Raw genomic sequence first — 17662 nt, 5'->3', positions numbered from 1 at the left:
ACACCTATCGGATGGAGAAAATAGAAAAACACCACCAAATGCTGACAAAGATGCAGAGAAACCGGACCACTCAGACACTGCTCGTGAATATAAAATGGTGCAGCCACTCTGGAAAAGAGTTTTTGTGTTTTTTTTTAAATATAAATATGCAATTAACATATGACCCAACCATTGCACACCTGAGCATTTATCAAAGCGAAATGAAAACCTATGTCCACACAAAAGCCTGTACACAAATGTTTATAGCAGCTCTATTCATATTAGCCCCAAACTGGAAAAAATGCAGCCATCATCCATTCTTCAATGACTGAATGGTTAAAACCCCTGTGGTACAACCACATGATGGAATACTACTCAGCAATAACAATTGCAACAACTGGATGAATCTCCAGGGAATACCTAGTGAAGTCAATTTCAAAAGGTTATAAATGGCCTGGCTCCATTTATACAGCATTTCTGAAGTGAAAAAATTAGAAACGGAGAATAGATTAGTAGTTGCTATGGCTTAAGAAGGGGTGGGGTGGGTCTAAAAAGATGAGAGATCCTTGTGGTTATGGAAATACTCTATATTGACTGCATCAATGTCAACATCCTGGTTATGACATTACTAGAGGCCTGGTGCACGAAATTCGTGCACTGGGGGTGGAGGGGCTCCCCTCAGCCTGGCCTGTGCCCTCTCGCAGTCTGGGACCCCTCGCTCCTTACCACCCACCTACTCGCTGCTTCTTACCACTCAGCTCACTGCTCCTTAGCACTGCTGCGGAGGCGAGACAGGCTCCAGCCACTGTGCTCGCCAGCTGTGAGCCCGGTCTGGCTGAGCAGCACTCCCCCTGTGGGAGTGCACTGACCACCAGGGGACAGCTCCTGCACTGAGCGTCTGCCCCCTGGTGGTCAGTGTGCATCATAGCGACCGGTCGTTCTGGGTGTTCCACCGTAATGGTTGCTTAGGCTTTTATTATATAGAAGATTCTGTATTTTGTTACCACTGGGGGAAAGTGGATAAAAAAGTATACAGGATCTCTCTGTATTATTTCTTACATGATTCTAAAATATTCAAAATAAAAGGTTTCATTTTAAAAATGGAATGATTTGAGAAGACCTGGAACATAAGCACAGGACACTTCAGCATTATCAGGTAAGATTTTGAAATCATCAGGGTAATTCTAAGGAGATGTTGGGCAGGAGGGAGGGAGAGGGGGATATCCCTGCTGCCAGTCAAGTAACACACCTTTCTCTAGACCCAGTTAAGTCAAAAGGCAATGAGCGAGGGCTGGTGGACCTGTTGGTCTCGCTGAGGCCCCGAGGTCATACACTTGAACCTTCAGAATCAACAGAGGCAGCAGGGCCGGTTCAGGAATCCGTGTGGATGATTCTCAAACCAAATCCCCTGTGCAAACACCTAAGGAACCCTGCCCGGGAGAAACCTTGGGCAACTGCAGGCACAGTATCTAAATTGCCCTGGAGTCCCATTCAAGAAAGGACGGCAGGGGTGTGAGCCATGGAGGGCTGTTACAAATGTGAGGTACTCGACTCTTTCTCAATTCACCTGTGAGCTACGGAAAAGGTGAAGGTCAAAGGAGAAACGGATGTAAGTTTAAATCCACGAATGTTAGGGACAACAGAAGAAAGAAGGCGCTCAGGAAGACTGGTACTTGAGATGTCATTAGTTCAACCTCTAAATTTTGTAAGAAGTCACAGCAACTGTTCGCTGCTGGATGGCGTCAGCACTTTTAAGTCCTATTCTCAGAGAAGAAACTGTTTATATAAGTGGATTGTTTCCCCCATTTGAATTTAAGTTCACAAATTATGAACTGGCCAATGGTCATGTGAATGGCAAACTGGAGAAGATGAGATGAAGATTTTCTCTCTTCTTTCTTCTGTTCTTCCTGTCTTCAGCCCCACCTCCCACTGCCACAACAGGGGACACGAATGGGCGAGGACCCCTGTAGCTTTGCTAACTTTGAGGCTAGTCCAGCAAGAGCCACAGGATCCCATCAACCTCCTGGACTGTGGGAGAGACTTTAGGTGGGGAAAAGGCAACAGAACAAACAGAACTAAAGACATGAGTTTGTTTGTTTCCTGCTTCCTTTTAAGATGGAAAGAAATATTACCCCGTTGATGAAGTGGGGATAAGATAAGAGGGTGCCCATACAGAGCCCACGCATTCTCACGAGGACAAACTAAAGAACAACATCAATCACTGTCTTCTTGAACTTGGTGGACACGTGACTCTTTTGAGTGTTTTACTATTAGAGCCAATGAGACATTTAACATTCAATGCTATAAGAATGTTCTCAAAACTCTTTATCACTTCCATTTCCACTAAACTGAAAACACAAGAGAAAAAATTATTGAGGTATGTTTGATCTTCTATTCTCCAAATTCAAAATACTGCAAAGAACTCAATTTAGTCATAGCCCTTAGGAAACTATCATGGGGATATTGGAGTCAAATAAAAGAAAAATCGGTTTGCCGTTTCGACTTCATAAACAGAAGTTTGAGTCAGAGTATATTAGCACAAACAGTGCCCCCTTCCAATTCTAGTATGGACAATAAATCACATGATCTCTCTATGCTCGAATATGTTTCATTCAACCATGTCCAGTTACTTCCAAATTATAGGTATCACGTATTTGTAAAACACATTTATCTAAGAGCCAAAAACTGTCCATGGAGAGAAGCAACGATTAGGGATAATAAGTTGGCTGATGTCCATTGTGAAATGTATTTCACCAACATCAACCTGTACTTCGCTAAAACAAAACAACAAAAAAGCTGCAAACAAATGCAAAGGTATCCTATTTAATGGCGATGGGTTTCCCACTCGTAGCTTAAATTGGCTATAGTAAAAAATATTACTGAATATACTTCAGGACCAAGCAGGCAAACCATAAAATGGGTACCAATTAGGTATGTTTAACTACAAAAGACGGTAATTCTAAGTAACAACAGGAGTTTTTAAAATACCAATATTGTCACTAATAATTAAGGAACATTGGTGATGCAGCCTGACTTAAACCCTTAATTCAATGGGATGATACTGTAATTAGCTAGATCTCAGACTCCCTACATATATTCCAATGATCCAACAATTAAGAACTCTGTTACTGACCCTAAATCTTAGGTGCCATAACTCAACTAGTACATAGAGTTTCTATCTGTTTAGGAGAATCAACTTCCCCGAAAACATTTTAAAGTAACGTTCACATTTCAACATTGTTCTGTTCTATGAAAACAATGCTTCCTCTCTCGTCTATGTGCATACATACATCCACACGCATCCACACACCCCCTTCCATTTAACTGAGCTCCTCCCCCAAAATCAAGGGCATTGTATAGAACACTCATGTCTACAGATTCATCACTGAAACACCAAAATGTAAATGATACTCTACTTGTCCACTCGTTTCTGCAGCCTGCTGGAAATGCGTAGCCAGCGACGTCTCGTCCTGGAACACTTCGTTGCACTCCAAACATTTCAGACTATGCCTGCAGAGCTTGGACGGGTCTTCGTCTAGAGGCATAGCTGGAATGACGGGCGTGCTTGAAGGAGCTGATATGACGGTCCCAGTTATACCAGACTGGATTTTTGTTACAGTGTGTGTGCCAGCCCCCACAGAGCTTGGCAGAGCGGAAGATGAAGCAGAAGTATTGCTTGTTGGAGAAACAATCATTTGATCTGCCGGGACGGGCTTTAGAATCAAGTGGGAGCACTGCATGACCACCCCCTTCTCCTTATGCCCGCGGGCATGGGAGAGGAGGCTGCACTTGTTGTAGAAAACGAGGTTCTTTGTACAGTGGTTACACGTCACCTCGATGCGCACACTGCGTCTGTCGTAGTGCTGAGTCAGACTCTTTTCCAGAGCGAAGGAGTCGCCACACTCCAAGCACTTGTACCCGCGGGTCGGCAACGTGATGCCTGCGTTAGCAGGGGGGCTGAGGTTGGGGATGTAAACTGGAACGGGGTTGACACTGCTCAGCACCTTGTTGAAAGCTTCCACCACAGAGCTCTGCAAGGAGGACACCACCTGGACTCGAGAAACCTTTTTGGGTGGCTGCGAGACAGCTGCATTGATTATTGCCTGCTTTATTTGCTGCTGAGGTTTGGTTAGCACTTGGCGGAGCTCAGAGGTGGCCTGTGCGCCCTGAGGCAGAAGGTTAAGGTTGGCGAGGTGCACAGTCTTTGGCACGAGTTTGGCATTGGCCAGGCTGGATGCCGGCACCACAACGGTTTGCTGCTGGATGGCATTAGCAGCTTTAATGATGGCGCTGCTGGCGCTCTGAACAGAGGCAGCAGATATGACTGTGGCTTTGACCGTCGTATTGTTAGCGAGCTTCAAATTAATGACTTGAGATCCTGCTGTCTTCACAGCAGACACTGGGAGGAAGGCAGTTGCCACGGGCTTAATGGTGACCTGCTTGGGGGTCAGCTCTGCAGGGGCAATTGCGTTGGTGACAAGGGCAGACTGCAGAGGCGCTCTGGGGGGAGAGGCAAGGACGGCAGCTGCAGTTGGGGATGACAGAAGCGACGTCACAGAAGCCATCACAGGCCCTGTATGCTCAGGCTTTTTTCCAGAGTCGAGATCAACTTCTGGCAATACCCTTGTCACTGTTCTCTTTATTTCCCCAGATGACGTCTTAATGGTTTTGATGCGGACTTTGGGAATTGCTGGTGTTGATCCTGCAGGGGACGACGGAGACCCCTTGCTACTGTTTTCACTTGAAATGCTCCTGGGGCTATCCGGCTGCTTCAGGGACACCTTCTTCGTCCCATCGATGAGACTCTGGGACTCAGGAGACTTTTCAATGGCTCTAGGACTATCATTGACTTCTTTTGGTAACGGAGAGGGTTCCCGTGAATTGGTCACTGGCTCTTTACTGGCGCCTGAAGCAGCCTTTTTAGCACTAAGAGCGGCGATGGCAGCTATGCAGGAAGAAAGCTTGGAGGATGGCTTTGATCTTGACGGAACCACGCCGCCAAGTGTGGTGTCGTTCTTCTCGGAGCTCAGCTTCCCGTCATGGACCCTATTTTCAAGCACCTTTTCAGAGTTTTCCTTCAATTTATCCTCCACTTTTCTGACTTTAAAAGGTTCATAAACACTCAGATTTATAGAATTTGTTTCTGTTTCTCTCTTGACAACTTTGTTTTTGTCTGCATTGCCTGACGCAGAGATTCCAGTTTTGCTTAAGTTTTCCCCTCCAAGCGCCTTCAGTTTATCATAGTCCTGTTGGGAAACAGACCCCGTCAACACATTCGATCTAAAACTCGAATGCAAGTCCTCTTTATCAGGGGGGTCATCCACCTCTATCTTCTCATCATCGTCAAACTCTTCAGCACTAGAGATAGGGCTAAACTGGCTGAAAGCGGAGTCTTTTAGAGTCACCTCTGAGGTAGGCACATCTCCTTTCAAGGACTTTGACCCATCTTTACTGTAGCCGTCCAGAGAGGACGCTGTGAGGAACCCATTGTGTAGGCCATTGCCCGTGGGGTGGCCATCTTTCTCTGAGCCCTCGGAGGAATCAATGTTCCGAACATTCTTAACAATAACACTGACGCCCACGTCAGAAGAGGATGGCGTGTGGGAGTCGTCCTCTCCATGAGCGTTCTGCTTGATGTGGCTCTCCTGGTCATCGTGTCCAGATTCTATAGCTGCTTTAGGATCGACCATATCTGGGATGTCAAATGCTGCCAGGAGGTCATCAAAGTCTGGGGTCTTCATATCCCCCATGGTCATGAATTTGATCAGATGTTCTGTTAAACAAACAGAATAATTCCATCAGCAACTGGCATTTCATAATGAGGAGAAAAATACCCTCTAGGAGTTACACTAACACAGTGATGATTACCAAGAAGAGCAAGTCAGTAACTGCACAATTATTATAATTACAGAAAATTCTGAGTCAAAGTGAACACATATTCAGAGGATATATATATATAAAGCCTTGATAATTGTAGCTTCAAAGGAATTCCTCCAAAATGCCACACACCGCATGATCAGTGTGGCACCCCTCTGAATAAAACTGATCAAAGCTGTTACCTTAAGAAAAGCAGGTTTTGGTGTAACAACCAGAAAATTTATCATTTACCACTGGATTCATCGCATTCTTCACAAAAAGCTACTTCAAACATATTTTGATCTTGACAGCATTTACTTCCACTGGCAAAATAATCACTATTATAGTCACCACCAGATTTGGGATATCAAATTAAAAGAAATGCATTACAATAAAAAAACAATGACAGATAGCCATTTACCCACAGAAGAAACAAGCATCCCAGCTACTGCTAGTCAAGTTCCACCTGGGACTTTTAAAAAACTCCTCGGGCGCTGATTCCATCTGTTTTTATTTAATCCTAGTTTTCTCTATTCTGTTAGGAAAAAACACCATCTTGGCAGAAAAGCCTGATAGCATCCCTTCCTTGTCCCTCCCTAGCTCAGGCGTTTTAATGGTTGAGGTGACACATAACTGTTTTCTAATTACCACCTATCGGACACAGTTGTGCAAGCGGCTGTGGCAGCTGAGAAAGACCCCGCGGTGAAATGACGCTCAGTGCAGACCTGAGGACTGCAGAGCTGGGAGGGCAGGCCCTCTCTTTTACCCAGAGCGGGATATGGGTGCATAACATTCTGCACCCATTTGTGTCCACAAAGCCTTGGTGGTAGGACAACTTTAGAAAAATGGACAGTCACAGCTGTTACTAGAGATGAAGGATATATAAATACATGAAATGCCGAGGGTATCTAAAGGGTGCCCTTTACCCCACTGCAGAGAATGCGTGATCGTGGGGTTCAGATAAAACTTCCGCTGTAAGAGAGATCTTCGTCCTCCGAGCCCTGCACCTCATGCTCCTTTCTGGTATGTACTACAATGTGTGCACTTGTCTCTTCTTACCTACGGGACTGTCGGCACCTGCCACACCGCAAATGCAGACAACGAACCCACCACAAGTCAGGGGCCAGAACACTAGATTTATAACCGAACAGGTCTGGACCCTAAGAAGTGAGGGGATCTTTGGGCAGGTTCCTTCCTTCTATAGTGGTGGGAGGGAGGCCAGCATCTAGGAAGAGAAGGAAAGAAGGAAAGGGAAGAGGGGAATGAAAAATAGGTAAGGGAAGAACAGGAGGCAACAATCAAGGTCAGAAGACAAGAGGGTTACAGCTGATTTTTGGCAACTTTCAATGGAAAAATTAGCCTAATTGATTCTTCAATTTTTCTGTTATTCCTCCTTTAAATCACTAAGAAGTGGTCTTCCACATTTTTAATGAAGAACTTAATAATTTACTTTCTTGTACATCATGTAAAAGATCTTTCATCCCTAAGAAAAGTGATGACACAAAGGTCAAGGTTGAATTTTCACTCAGGTAACAACATACATACCAATGAGAACTCCATAAATTCATCATCAGCTGCTAAGACACCCTCAGCATACTCACTCCCTCCGGTACATGTCCAAACACTTCTAAAGAATTTAGTTGGGAGAAACTACTGATGAAGATGAAATAAACACTCACCTAAGGAGCTGGAGAAAAACATCACCTTCCACTCACATACGTCTCAGTTAATGGAGACCTAAAGAAGCCCCACCCACTTTTCTCTAGACTACTTGCTCCGCTTAGAGCAGTGATGGGCAACCTTTTGAGCTTGGTGTGTCAAACTTCGCCAAAAAACTGAGCATAACTCGGGTAGTGTGTCACTTTGAGGAAAAAACATTATTTCGCAAATGTTTCATCCTCAGCATGCGGCCGCCTCAGTGGCCGCGTGTCATCAGAAATGGCTACGCGTGTCAGTGCTGACACGCGTGTCATAGGTGCACCATCACTGGCTTAGAGAAAACACTCTTCTCTCAGGCGGGTGGCTACAGGACCACATGGGGAATAACGTATCCCCAGCAAACACTTCAGCCAAGAAAAAGGTGTGGAGGAAATAAGACAACACTTCTAAACTCATATCGATGTGAAAATATCTGTTAAGAAATCATACCCAGTGCGAAAGTTTGTGATGATTTTCTTTTAAAATGAAGTTGAAATTTAAACTGCAAAATATAGGCAATGAAGAAACTATCAGTCAGATAATAAGTCTACTTAAGAGTCCACCCATTTAGGAATAATCCATGAATGTCACCACTTTTATTTGTAAGCATCACATTGCAATTTCTAAATGGAATACTCACAATAAAACCACTGTCAGCAAAGCATCCCTGTGGTCTATCTTTCCCAACCACGGTGATCCAAGTTGTAGATCAGTTTTCAGAGAACTCTGCTTTCATAGAATCATGACCCATGCCCAACCCCAGCACCACTTATCCACAGCTTGGACCAAGCTCTGGAAGTCACAGTTGTGGTTGGGTCCTCCAAGTGCCTCCATCCTTTCTTTACAGCTGCCCTGGATGTATGTCATTTGCCCTCTCATCGTTCATTCCAGAGGGCCATCAGTTCAGGAGCAAAAGGAACTTAAGAGACAATTCAAATACTTATAGGTAGTAGGCCCAAGACACAACCATAAGAAATGATAAAACGTCACCACATCAAACTTTGGATGATTGGCAGTTCAGATCAGCAGTGCAATACTTGGAAGATCAATGCACGATTCTTAGTATCTCCTTCTCCTGTTTACATGGGGTGGACCTGCCTGACCTGTCTGTAGGAATTAGCTGTGGTTTAAAAAACTAAACCTCCTAGTCCACCTGATGGAATCCTGACTGCCACGTGAAAGTGCACAATGGGCATAAAATACTGAGTGGGGGCATCGACAGCGTGTCACACTGAAAACCAAGATCACACCATGCAAGCGGAGTTGCCTCTCAGGGTTGTAAAATTAATGTAATAAATACTGCTCTCTGTAACTTCACACTTCTTTTTTGGTTTATAGAAATGTTTTTCATACCCACATCGTCCTATTACCCATTACCTTCCCACATTCGGGAAGGCGAGAGCAAATTTTCCACTTGGGAGAAAAAATAATTTTAACTCCCACTTCATTTCTCAGTTATATGAAGTACAAAGAGAAATGTTTATGTTTGCAAATTCTTTTAATCTCCCCCCCCCCCCAATTCCTAAGAAATAGATTCCTTTACTTCAAAGCGTTACTAAAATAAATCTTAGTTGTCTCTTAAAAGATAACATAACAAGACCTCAAAATTTGAGCTTCTCTTTGGACTCAAAAGCTTGATTTTCAAACAGAATTAGCTTTAGTCATTTTAACAATGTCTTTCATTTCATTTATATGCTGTAAAATATATCTTCCTTCAAAGGCACTTCGTCTTCTAATGTAAGGCTAAACCCCATTTCAATAACCTATAATTCACTAATAGATTTGTGTTCAATGTAGAATGTCCTATTACCCAAAGACATTGAAAATACCTAGGGGAAAAGGCTAGGCCTGTTTACAGAAAAGGAAATTGAAAGACCTCAAGTGCATCATGTGATCTCTTTATTCCCTCCTATGACACAGACAAAGTATTTCCTTTCCTATCAAATCCTCTTAAAATTACAGAAAGCTGTTTCATCTTTGTTGGCAAAAGTCAAAAGTTATCAAGTCAAAAGAAAGCCTCAAGAAAAACATATTCACCCCTTACTCATACTTATGCTTTGCAATAAAAAAGGGGGGAAGACTGTTCATAGAGCTGTTTCCCAAATTCCAACTGGAGAATGACAGCGTGAAAGGCTCAGGCATTACTTAACCATGGCCGCTAACTTCAATAATCCCAAAGAGACATGCCCAAACCCAGCCAAGGTTCTGCCTCCAAAATGAATATGCAAGTCATTCTGAGCAGTGAAAACACATCAGCTTCCCTATTTAAATGGAGAAGCTAACATTTTCTTTACCAAACGTCAATAAATTCTAAATCATAACAATCCTAAAGAAAAACAAATCAAAGTCTATTGGCCATCATGACAACACTAGAGGCCCAATGCAAGAAATCCGTGTACTTGTGGGGAAGCAGGGGAGGTGGGGGGTATCCCTCAGTTCGGACTGCCCTTTTGCAGTCGAGAGGCATCAGTCGGACGTCCTTAGCGCAGAGCTTCTGGCTGAGCAGCACTCCCCCTGTGGGAGCACACTTACCACCAGGGGGCAGCTCCTGCATTGAGCATCTGCCCCCTGGTGGTCAGTGCACATCATAGTGACTGGTTGTTCCTCTGTTCAGTCAATTTGTATATTAGCCTTTTATTATATAGGATTATACACACTCTCCATAAAATAACAGTAATAATACTATTATTCTTTTTGGCGTCTATATCACTTTTTTTTGCACAGTATCTGGACATTGAAGCCCTCAACAGATTAATGATTTAATTCATGTTTCTATCCTTATTATCTTTACTTCACATATAAAATGTTTTTATGACATGTTAATATTATGCAATGTTTACCATTTATTTTGTTCCTCACTGAAAATGAGTCCAGCACCCCACTTTTTAAATGTCTTCGAGGGACTGGTTTCTCCTGGCCTTCCACATTCAAATTCTCGTTGTTCCCATTACACTAGTACGCAGGCCTTTGAGCTTCCTCCATCACCAATCTTTTCATCTTTTCCACTTTCAGGGCTCTCTATCATTACATCTCTTCAACCACAAAAAAGAAGGAACAGAAGGGAGGGGAGGAGAGGAATCACATCTCTTTTTCCCAGTTGACCTTTTGCTTCTACCCCACTTCAATCTGAACTGCGGATGAGTCCCTCCAATTGCATTCCAAATACCAAGCAGGTTCAGCGACACAGGCCTGCCTCATGCTTCAGTTTTCCTAAACCACCGGGGAACACACATCAGTTTTGAGGTGTGTGTGTGTGTGTGTGTTTTTGTTTTGTTTTTTTAAAGAATCTGATCAGCTACTGAAAAAGGTGTTAAGAACCTCTGCCTTGCTTCTCCTCTAGGAAAGTGGGTGGGAGGTGAGGAGACTGGGTCCCAAAACTGGTGGATACTTGGGTTTCAAAATAATACATAATAATAATAATACAAACACATACATATACATACATGAATGGCTAAGTGTGGATAGTTTTGAGGAATAATAAGCAATAATAAACGCAATTACGGAAGGAATATCATAATTACATGTCATTTGAAGGCCCCTACCAAGTGACAAATGCCAAAGAAAGTGCTCATTTTATCTTTTGTCCTCCACACCAATCAGACCTTGAGTAAATCTTGACAATCAGGGAGCACTCTGTAGGTCTGTGAAGAACTGTGTGACACATCACATCATCTTCCAGCCCCGCGGGTGGGGACCTGATTACACTGCCCCCAAGGGCAGAAGAACATTTTCTAACCAGCATACTCGTGCGTGGTAACACACCATCTGTGAAGACAGCTCATGCACAGATGAAATGAACAGAATATGCATTTTGTTAATTCTGTATCCGTTAACAAGAAGTTAGTCAAGATGGTCTGGCAGCTCAGTTGTTTAGAGCATCATTCCTATGTGCCAGGGTTTCAAGTTCGACCCCCATTCAGGGCACATACATGAGTCAACTGATGAATGCATAAACAAGTGGAACAACAGATAGATGTTTCTCTCTCTCTCCCTTTCTCTCTAAAAAGCAATAAATAAAAATTTAAAAAAGAAAATAGTAAATACAATTGCTGTGAGCCAGAATAGACATCTACTTGTTTAGTAAATAGACATTCACTAAATTCTGATGGCAGGCAGCACCTATCATATACAGATACTTCAGCAAGGTCAGGCTTGTTCTTCCTCAGCTAATACCTAGTATTCCTGACTGGAATAGAACTGATGTGAAAGTTCAAGCTGCTTCTGGAAATATAAACTCAAGTCACGGAAGCAGGGCACAACCTTGGGAAACACAGGAATAAAACCAGCCCAGCCCTTCCCTGTGGTTGTTCACTCTTACCTCAAAACCTCCCCTGCCCTCCTCTGTCCATCATTCCCCTGAGGAAACCAGGCCACCTACAAGCAAATGATCCCTACACACCCCTCAGCCTTATCAGCTCAACCTGCAATTCCTGGCTTCTCATCCCCCACTCCCACCCCACCCCCAGCTCCAAGCACTCATAGGTCAAAACAAAAGCTCAGCCATAAAGAGAGCCTTCGCTTTGTCCCCTGGATTCTGCAGCTGCCAAGACAACCTCCGGAGAAGGCTGTGCAAATCCCTGCTCCGTATTCCCTGCGAGTCCTCAGTGCCACTTAAGATCCACAGTCCTCTTCTCCTTAGTATTAACTCCACCCTGCCAGGAGACACAGGCTGTTTCTAATCTTTTCCTCTTACCTCCTGCACACCTTGGCCTTTTTCTTCCTGCAGTCAACCTCCAAGACAACAGGCCTCAAGCAGGCCCTCTCTCCACACCCTTCCTTCCTACAGATCTCGTCGGGCCCTGCAGTTGGCCTGTCCAAGCTGATTCTCCTCCATGAGCTTGTCACCCTCCTCCTGTGCCTTTGTCAGTCCTATCCACTCTACCTGCTGGCATGAAGAGACCTCCCTCAACCTTCACCTAGTGACTCTATCTTGGTGCTGTCTCACCAACATGCTGCCTTCGCAGTCAAGTTCTCAATCCCTGGGACAAATCCTGCCCCTCCCAGCTCCTTCCTGGCCCCTTGCAATCCACTCTCCAATCCAGGCTGTAAGGAGGAATTTGGGGGAGTGATGGAATTGTTCTGTATCGCAATTGTGGGGGTGGGTACACACTTGTTTGCATTTATCAAAACCCAGAGGATTTTACTGCATGTAAACTGGAGGGGGGTGGGGGGAGAAGCAACCAAAAATGAGGGAAGGCCCAAAATGAAAGACTAACTGGAACGAAGAACCTAACTACATTACAAGTGAACGACATAACCACGCTGAAGAGAGTAGGGGAGAAAAGAACTAACCAAAGCCACTCTGGAAAACAAAATTCTGACTGGATGCTGTGAGGCTACAGGGAACAAATCAAGTTTGTAATCTAGTTAGCATTATTATACTAATGATTTTTTTTTTCAGTTCTGGTGTGTTATAACTATGCAGGCAGCTAGGGAAAACTGGGTAAAAAGAACATGGAAACTTTTATTTTTGCAACTTTTCTAAGAGTGAAAATTATTTCAAAATAAAGTTAGATGCAATTTAATAGTGTAAAGCTACTAAATGAAATACAGCAAGTATCAGGACACTCCCCAAAGGGGCCATTCCCCTTCTTTGTTCCCTGTGACCTTTCTCTCTGCATTTCATTCTCCAGCCGCCCGTCCTTCCTCGCGTGCACTCCGCAGCACTGCCACGAGCTGGCTTCTCCCTGACTCACTGGCTGTGCCCCTCTCCCTGGGGGGGTCCCTTTAAACCGTCAGCTACCTTTGCTCCAAGGCAACCTCAGCAGCTCCCCTGGTCACAACAATCACATATATTCATGGAACTCACTTATTTCTACATTCAGCCCTAATGCTACCTTAAGAGCCACCTTTCCAGTTGCTGGCTCTATATTCTGCTTGGTTCTCCCAACCTTCTGTCAAACTTACACCAAAGTCCTTATGTTCCCTCCCAACCTGTTCCTCCTCTAGTCCCAGCTGTGTGACGTCAGCGACACAACCTTCTTTAGGAAAAAACTGGAAACCTCAGGCAGCATTTCACATACTGCAAGGCAGAGACAGGGTTCTGAAGGACCCACTCAGCTTCCCACTAACACGAGACAGAAACACACAGTAAATGCTGGATCGTTCTCCGATGAGCAGACTGCTCTCAGGTAGGGCAGCATTTACTGTGCAAACAAATATTATAAATCTCTGGCAAGAGGAAAGCAATAGTTCCCAAATTCTGAGTTAACCACAGGTCATTTTTTTCTGATACATGAACAGAAACTCCAAAATGATTTCCTCAAAGGCGCCACCAATTGTTGTTGCCACCGTTATACATTAGTTACTTTAAATGTATCATGCTCCCCGCTCCCATTTAAATATTTATTGCCTGACATCTAAGGCGGCAAAATGACGGCCCATTATATACAAATTTCTGCGTTACTGATTACAAAGTTTAAACTGTCTTCCATATGACTTGCTCACTAGTCGTCAAAGAAATTCTTGTCCAGTGAATCACGAATGAATGCATGGAAGGAGATGATGAACTTCCTATTTATTTATTTCTGCAGCTCTATGGAATAATCTACTGACCTACACTCTTGTTACTTAACTAATAAGCAAGCACATACACAACCATCCATACAGTGTCCGAAAATGAATGAGTTTCTGTGGACAAATTCTGTTGGAGAGAATGAGCTTTTCATGTCCCAGCTACAGGAGCTCTAACAATGGTGGAGGGCACAAGTCCTTCCCGTGCTGTTCCAGTCCAGCACTGACATCCCCTCCTACCTCTGGCTTCTTTGTGTGAAAAAATGAGGATTAACAGCATACACCGAACCCCAGAGATACACGGAGGGAAGGCTGAAACTTAGATATTTAGAGGGAGCTTTGTCATAATTCAATATACCACACAAAAAGCACAGAAAGCATAAAATTCAAAAAAGGAGTGGCCAGTGGTCAGAGAATTTCAATGAAGGTTCTCACTCTTTCCATCCCACAAACAGCCACGAGACCTACCTGGCCAAGCAGGCGGGCCGTGTTCTGGAGAACAGTGTGTGATCATTAACCTTCCTTATCACAGAGCATCTGGGTTTCAGCAAGAGAAGGAAAGAAGCTAAGGGGGCAGCACTCTCAAGTGGGAGGCTGGTACTGAGGGGCCAAGGTGGGAGGCCAGGGCTCACCTTGTCCATCACAGAACTCATGGGCTGAGATGTGAGCCCTGGTCACAATCAGAATTAGAGGCTGAGACACAAACGACCCACCAGGTCAGAAACAGAGAGGTGGACAGAAGAGCTGCTCAGATCAGAGGCGCAATGGCACCATCCTCACCTGAGCCCACCTGACCTCTGCCACCCAACGAAAACAAAACTGAAAATTTACAGACACAGCACTTCAGCGGGTGCCCCACTTCCCACAAAGAGCAGCAGCAGCCACTGTGGCTGAGAGTGGCATCTGAGAGGACTCAGCGTCCCTGTGCCCTGCTTAAGGCGGAGCTCTCTCGGTCCTAGCCGGGCTGGAAGTCAGAGAAGGGGACCCCCGAGAGTCTCGCTTCCTCCAAATCCTCAGAACCCTTGCAAGTAAGTTTTCCCCAAGGGGGTCCCGAAAACCATATCAAATTCTAAGTTTTTAGTCTTCAAGTTAATTTTTTTTTAAATCAATCAATAATTAATGTGATGTGAGGAACAAAAAAGAAAATACATGCCTCTATCTGTTTTGAGACATGGAGTGAAGAGGGGTGTATTCATCTCAGCTTACAGTTTACTAACACTTAACAGCAAGAAAGTGGTTCTCAAATAGGGTTTCCCATAAAAGACAAATATGGGGGGAGCAAAGGGGGTCAGATATGTGGTAATGGAAGACGTGACTTTGGGCAGTAAACACACAATGCAATATAAAGATGCCATATCAGAATTATATACTTGAAACCTTTTTATCATTTTATTAAGCAACTAGAGGCCCAGTGCACAAAATTTGTGCACAGGGGTGGTGTCCCTCAGCCCAGCCTGCACCCTCTCCAATCTGGGACCCCTTGAGGGATGTCCGACCGCCCGTTTAGGCCCGATCCCACTGGGATCGGGCCTAAACGGGCGGTCGGATATCCCTCTCACAATCCAGGACTGCTGGCTCCCAACTGCTCACCTGCCGGCCTTCCTGATTGCCCCTAAGCGCTTCTACCTGCCAGCCTGATCACCCCCTAACCACTCCCCTGCCAGCTTGATTGATGCCTAACTGCTCCCCGGCCGGCCCAATTGCCCCTAACTGCCCTCCCCTGCCGGCCTGGTCACCCCTAACTGCCCTCCCCTGCCAGTCTGGTCGCCCCTAACTGTCCTCCCCAGCAGGCCTGGTCCCCCCCCAACTGCCCTCCCCTGATGGCCTGGTCCCCCCCAACTGCCTTCCCATGCTGGCCTGGTCTCCCCTAACTGGTCTCCTCTGCTGGCCCGGTCACCCCTAACTGCCCTCCCTGCTGGCCTGATCACCCACAACTGCCCTCCCCTGCCGACCTGGTCCCCCCACCCCCCAACTGCCCTACTCTGCAGGCCTGGTCCCCCCCAACTGTCCTCCACTGCAGGCCTGGTCACACACAACTGCCCTCCCCTGCCGGCCTGGTCCCTCCCCAACTGCCCTCCCCTGCTGGCCTGGCCCCTCCCCTAACTGCCCTCCCCTGCTGACCTGGTCTCCCCCAACTGTCCTCCTCTGCTGGCCCAGTCACCCCTAACTGCCCTCCCTGCTTGCCTGATCACCCACAACTGCCCTCCCCTGCAGGCCTGGTCCTCCCCAACTGCCCTCCCCTGCTGGCCTGGTCCCCCCAACTGTCCTCCACTGCAGGCCTGGTCCCCCCCCAACTGCCCTTCCCTGCTAGCCTGGTCCCCCCAACTGTCCTCCACTGCAGGCCTGGTCCCCCAACTGCCCTCCCTTGCTGGCCTGGTCTCCCCTAACTGCCCTCCTCTGCTGGTCACCCCTAACTGCCCACAACTGCCCTCCCCTGCAGGCCATCTTGTGGTGGCCATCTTGTGTCCACATGGGAGTGGCCATCTTGTGTCTTGGAGTGATGGTCAATTTGCATATTACTTTTATTAGATAGGATGTTGCCCCAATAAATTTAACCTTTTGCACTCGGATGTCGAGTGTGACTCGACACGGTTAGCATTAAATCCCGAGTAGAAGAAAAAAGCAAGCGAGTGCAAAGGGTTAATTTTAAAAACAGACAGATATAGAGGAGATAGCACATTCCAAAGATGTGAATTTTATATTGTCCCTGTTGCCCACACTTTAATTAATCTCCTTCATGTAACCGCCTCATGGCTGTTGGCAGGCTCTACGAACTCAGCTGGGTGGTAAACAGTGAAAGAGAAACTCAAATCTCTAGTTCCCTGTCCATGTGAGTTCATCGGCTTATTTTGCCTTGATGAAACCAAATGCTCAAAACTTAGTAAGTTTTTTATTATCTCCCTGCGGTTCATGAATCTGTAAAATTCTTGGAAAACTGTAATTGAAGATAGAAATCACAGACCAAAATATCATTGAACCAAACTCAATCTAAACTGATGCCCAGGTTCCTATGTAGTGTCAACAATAGAACTCAAACCACATTAAAAAAAAAAAAAGATCAGCTTCACTCCCCATCTAAGAAATAATAACTTTGTATTGATCTAGACTTCTAAAACTCTGACAGCTCACCCTAGCTGGTTTGGCTCAGTGGATAGAGCATCAGCCTGCGGACTGAAGGGTTCCGGATTCGATTCCAGTCAAGGGCACATACCGGTAGCAGCTTGATCTGGGCTCTGGTCAGGGTACATGTGGGAGGCAAACAATCAATGTGTCTCTCTACATTGATATTTCTCTCTGTCTCTCTCCCTCCTTTCCACTCTCTAAAGATAAATGGGGAAAAAATATATCATTGAGGATTAACAACAAAAATCTATAATAATAAAAGCGTAATACACAAATCAACTGAATGACCGAACGCAGAACCGTCCGGACAACCTTCTGGATGACCATGCTATGACACACACTGGTGCCAGGCCAGCCAAGGCGGGTGTGATGCGATTGGTCGGGGGGCGGGGGGAAGAGGGGGGGTGGGGGGGCGCCATCGCCCCACGATCGCCCCACAGAAGGAGGCCCAGGCTACCCGGCCAGCGACACTGTGGCGGGTGTGCGGGACCAG

General features: G+C 45.5%; 1 protein-coding gene across 4 annotated transcripts in view; it reads right to left on the bottom strand.

Annotated features, from left to right (window-relative positions):
* Positions 1 to 17662, bottom strand: part of ZNF532 (zinc finger protein 532) — a 150790-nt gene that overhangs the window by 45885 nt on the left and 87243 nt on the right. For all 4 annotated transcript variants that reach the window (XM_079783925.1, XM_079783924.1, XM_079783923.1 and 1 more), the window contains one exon: positions 3396 to 5752. In XM_079783925.1, the coding sequence (XP_079640051.1) occupies positions 3396 to 5735 (2340 nt within the window). In that variant the 5' untranslated portion in view covers positions 5736 to 5752. Of the gene's footprint in view, positions 1 to 3395; positions 5753 to 17662 lie in introns of those variants that run through there.

The sequence above is a fragment of the Cnephaeus nilssonii genome (assembly GCF_951640355.1).
Source record: "Cnephaeus nilssonii genome assembly, chromosome: 11".
NCBI lineage: Eukaryota > Metazoa > Chordata > Mammalia > Chiroptera > Vespertilionidae > Cnephaeus > Cnephaeus nilssonii.
This window is presented reverse-complemented; position numbering and strand designations above follow the sequence as displayed.